The 4,454-nt window shown below is 74.7% G+C and overlaps 1 protein-coding gene across 1 annotated transcript; it reads right to left on the reverse strand.

Annotated features, from left to right (window-relative positions):
* Positions 1–1,649: 1,649 nt before the first annotated feature.
* On the reverse strand, positions 1,650–3,362 carry CEBPE (CCAAT enhancer binding protein epsilon). Its single transcript, XM_039498309.1, has 2 exons — positions 2,961–3,362; positions 1,650–1,978 (listed from the first exon to the last, which is right to left on the reverse strand). Exons 1-2 carry the CDS (start codon positions 3,339–3,341, stop codon positions 1,673–1,675), a joined length of 687 nt encoding a protein of 228 aa, XP_039354243.1. The 5' UTR covers positions 3,342–3,362; the 3' UTR covers positions 1,650–1,672.
* Positions 3,363–4,454: the final 1,092 nt, after the last annotated feature.

Below are 4,454 nucleotides of genomic sequence, written 5' to 3' on the forward strand. Positions count from 1 at the left end.
CCATCGCTCCGAGGCCGGCAGAGAGAGCCTGGGACGGGACCCAGGCGTCCGGGCCAGCGCCCCGCGGGTCCCCCATCGAGCCGAGGCCGGCAGAGAGAGCCTGGGACGAGACCCAGGCGTCCGGGCCAGCGCCCCGCGGGTCCCCCATCGAGCCGAGGCCGGCAGAGAGAGCCTGGGACGGGACCCAGGCGTCCGGGCCAGCGCCCCGCGGGTCCCCCATCGCTCCCAGGCCGGCAGAGAGAGTCTGGGACGAGACCCAGGCGTCCGGGCCCGCGCCCCGCGGGTCCCCCCCATCGCTCTGAGGCCGGCAGAGAGAGCCTGGGACGAGACCCAGGCGTCCGGGCCAGCGCCCCGCGGGTCCCCCATCGAGCCGAGGCCGGCAGAGAGAGCCTGGGATGGGACCCAGGCGTCCGGGCCCGCCCAGTGCAGTCTGGGCGGGGGCTGGGGGGCAGCGAGCCAGCCTGACCGGGATCCCCCCAGCTTTGGGGGTCCTCTGGTCAGGCCCCCCAATCTGTGCCCCTAACACGGGGGACCTCCCTGCATTTGGGGCTGGACCAGGGTCACTGCCCGGTTCCAGGCCCGGCTGCGTCCCTGCCTCAGTTTCCCACAACACCCTGCAGGCCCCGTGTTCTTCCAAAAGGGGGGAGCAGCCCGGGCTTCTCCGACTCCCGCCTGCCCCTCCACGGCGGAGAAAGGTGATGGGGGCGCTGGGCCCCCTGGGCGACGCATCCTGTGCAGGTGACCCTGGGGGCCAGTGATCTGTGCCCCCCCTTCCCCACAGATCACAGGGAACCTGGGGGCGAGCGCTCGGTGCCCCCCCCATCACCGGGACGGTGACCCCGGGCACCAGCGATCGGTGCCCCGCCCCATCACCGGGACGGTGACCCCGGGCACCAGCGATCGGTGCCCCCCCCATCACCGGGACGGTGACCCCGGGCACCAGCGATCGGTGCCCCCCCATCACCGGGACGGTGACCCCGGGCACCAGCGATCGGTGCCCCCCCATCACCGGGACGGTGACCCCGGGCACCAGCGATCGGTGCCCCCCCCATCACCGGGACGGTGACCCCGGGCACCAGCGATCGGTGCCCCATCACCGGGGCGGTGACCCCGGGCACCAGCGATCGGTGCCCCCCCATCACCGGGCCGGTGACCCCGGGCACCAGCGATCGGTGCCCCCCCATCACCGGGACGGTGACCCCGGGCACCAGCGATCGGTGCCCCCCCCATCACCGGGACGGTGACCCCGGGCACCAGCGATCGTGCCCCATCACCGGGACGGTGACCCCGGGCCCCAGCGATCGGTGCCCCCCCATCACCGGGCCGGTGACCCCGGGCACCAGCGATCGGTGCCCCCCCATCACCGGGCCGGTGACCCCGGGCCCCCGCGATCGGGGCCCCATCACCGGGCGGTGACCCGGGCACCAGCGATGGTGCCCCATCACCGGGCGGTGACCCGGCACCAGCGATCGGCGCCCCATCACCGGGACGGTGACCCCGGGCACCAGCGATCGGTGCCCCCCCCATCACCGGGCCGGTGACCCCGGGCACCAGCACTCGGCGCCCCCCCATCACCGGGCCGGTGACCCCGGGCACCAGCACTCGGCGCCCCCTGCCCCGCCCCCCACAGATCAGCAGGGCCGGGCGTGTCAGCAGGTTTATTGGGGGTCACTCAGCTGCAGCCCCCCAGCCCCTTGCCCAGCACGGCGGCCTCGGGCACCTGGCGGAACAGGGCCCGGAGCGTGTCGAGCTCCTGGCTCAGCTGTGCCACCCGGCTCTGCAGCCGCTCGTTCTCCGCCGCCAGCTCCAGCACCCGCTGCTGCGTCTCCAGCACCCGCCGCTTGGCCTTGTCCCGGCTCTTGCGCACGGCGATGTTGTTCCGCTCCCGGCGCAGCCGGTACTCCAGGCTGTCCTTGTTCACCGCCTTCTTCCCCTTCCCCGGGCCCGGCGAGGCCAGCAGCGGGCTGCAGGGGGGGCCCTGGGGAGAGAAACCGCCAGGTGGGGCTGCGGGTCGGGAGTGAGGGGCACCGGGGGGCCGCAGGAGGGCAGCGGGAGGGCGCTGGGGGCTGCGGGTCGGGAGTGAGGGGCACCGGGGGGCCGCAGGAGGGCAGCGGGAGGGCGCTGGGGGCTGCGGGTCGGGAGTGAGGGGCACCGGGGGGCTGCAGGAGGGCAGCGGGAGGGCGCTGGGGGCTGCGGGTCGGGAGTGAGGGGCACCGTGGGGGGCTGCAGGAGGGCAGCGGGAGGGCGCTGGGGGCTGCGGGTCGGGAGTGAGGGGCACCGGGGGCTGCAGGAGGGCAGCGGAGGGCGCTGGGGGCTGCGGGTCAGGAGTGAGGGGCACCGGGGAGCTGCAGGAGGGCAGCGGGAGGGCGCTGGGGCTGGGTCGGGAGTGAGGGGCACCGGGGCTGCAGGAGGGGAGCGGGAGGGCGCTGGGGGCTGCGTGTCGGGAGTGAGGGGCACCGGGGGGCCGCAGGAGGGCAGCGGGAGGGCGCTGGGGGCTGCGGGTCGGGAGTGAGGGGCACCGGGGGGCTGCAGGAGGGCAGCGGGAGGGCGCTGGGGGCTGCGGGTCGGGAGTGAGGGGCACCGTGAGGAGCCGCAGGAGGGCAGCGGGAGGGCGCTGGGGGCTGCGGGTCGGGAGTGAGGGGCACCGTGGGGAGCTGCAGGAGGGGAGCGGGAGGGCGCTGGGGGCTGCGGGTCGGGAGTGAGGGGCACCGGGGGGCCGCAGGAGGGGAGCGGGCGGGCGCTGGGGGCGGCGGGGCGGGAGTGAGGGGCACCGGGAGCTGCAGGAGGGGAGCGGGAGGGCGCTGGGGCTGCGGGTCGGGAGTGAGGGGCACCGGGGGGCTGCAGGAGGGGAGCGGGAGGGCGCTGGGGGCTGCGTGTCGGGAGTGAGGGGCACCGGGGGGCCGCAGGAGGGCAGCGGGAGGGCGCTGGGGGCTGCGGGTCGGGAGTGAGGGGCACCTTACCTTGAGCGTGCGCAGGGCCGGGCTGGCGCCCCCCGGTGGCAGGCTGACGGCCGTTTGCCCGCAATGCGCCACCTGGAAGGGCAGGGGGTTGTAGCTGGTGCGGCGCCCGGGCTCTGCCCCCCGCGGCTCCTCCTTCACCAGGGCGCCGTAGCCCTTGTGGGGGCTCCCGTAGCCCCAGGGCTCCCCCTGCAGGTAGCCCGGGAAGGGGGAGCTCTTCGGCGCCCGCTGCGGGGGGCCCTGCAGAAGCTCCGACAGCAGCTGCTCGTCGCCGATGTAGGCGGCCAGGTCGATGGAGCCCTCGTGCTCCCCGAGTGCCCCCAGCTCTGACGCCATGGGACGCGGGGGGGCCCGCTCGCAATCGTAGAACCCCCCCTGCGACATGGCGCCTTCGCCTCGGCCTCGCCGCGCGCCGCCTCTCTCCGCCGCTCGCTGCGCTCGCTCGCCGCTTTCGCTTTCGCTCCGCTGCACTCGCCGCCTTTTCGCTCGCCGTCTGCCGCTCGCGCCTCGCTCGCGCCTTCGCCTCTCTCCGTCCGCTCGCACCTCGCTCGCGCCTTCGCCTCTCTCCGTCCGCTCGCGCCTCGCTCGCTCCTTCGCCTCTCTCCGTCCGCTCGCGCCTCGCTCGCGCCTTCGCCTCTCTCCGTCCGCTCGCGCCTCGCTGCTGCCGCCTTTTCGCTCGCTCGCTCGCCGCCTTCGCTCTCCGTCCGCTGCTCGCGCTTCTCCGTCTTTCGCGCCTCGCTCGCTCCTTCGCCTCTCGACCCTCGCTCGTGCCTTCACGTCTCTGTCCGCTCACTCCTTCACCTCTCGGCCTTTGCTCACGCCTCACTCGCTCCTTCGCCTCTCTCCCTGCGCTCCCCACTCGCTCGCGCCCTCGCCTCTCTCCCTGCGCTCCCCACTCACTCGCGCCCTCGCCTCTCTCCCTGCGCTCCCCACTCGCTCGCGCCTTCGCCTCTCCCTGCGCTCCCCACTCGCTCGCGCCCTCACCTCTCTCCCTGCGCTCCCCTCGCCGCGCCGCTCTCTCCGCGCTCCCACTGCTCGCGCTCTCCCTGCGCTCCCACTCGCCGCGCCGCCTCTCTCCCTGCACTCCCCACTCGCTCGCGCTCTCCCTGCGCTCCCCACTCGCTCGCGCCTTCGCCTCTCTCCCTGCGCTCCCCACTCGCTCGCGCTCTCTCCCTGCGCTCCCCACTCGCTCGCGCTCTCTCCCTCCGCTCCCCACTCGCTCGCGCCTTCGCCTCTCTCCCTGCGCTCCCCTCGCTTGCGCTCTCTCCCTCCGCTCCCCACTTGCTTGCGCTCTCTCCCTCCACTCCCCACTGGCTCGCGCTCTCTCCCTGCGCTCCCCACTCGCTCAAACCTCTTTGCCCTCAGTCACTTGCTCATTTGTTTCTCTCTCTCGTTCTCTTTCTCGTTCCTTCCTTCCTCACAGGCTGCGTCGGCCGCTTCTCTTGCCTCTCTTCCCCTTTTTCACGCCGGTTCGTCCCTTCGTTTCTCTCTCTCCGC

Source organism: Mauremys reevesii, linkage group 13 (assembly GCF_016161935.1).
Source record: "Mauremys reevesii isolate NIE-2019 linkage group 13, ASM1616193v1, whole genome shotgun sequence".
Taxonomy (NCBI): domain Eukaryota; kingdom Metazoa; phylum Chordata; order Testudines; family Geoemydidae; genus Mauremys; species Mauremys reevesii.

Bases quoted from the DNA above. Each gene is read 5' to 3' on its own strand.
- CEBPE (XM_039498309.1), bottom strand. From the start codon at position 3,341: ATGTCGCAGGGGGGGTTCTACGATTGCGAGCGGGCCCCCCCGCGTCCC. The intron at 1,979-2,960 runs GTAAGGTGCCCC...TTCTCTCCCCAG, and splicing joins CGGCCCTGCGCACGCTCAAG to GGCCCCCCCTGCAGCCCGCT.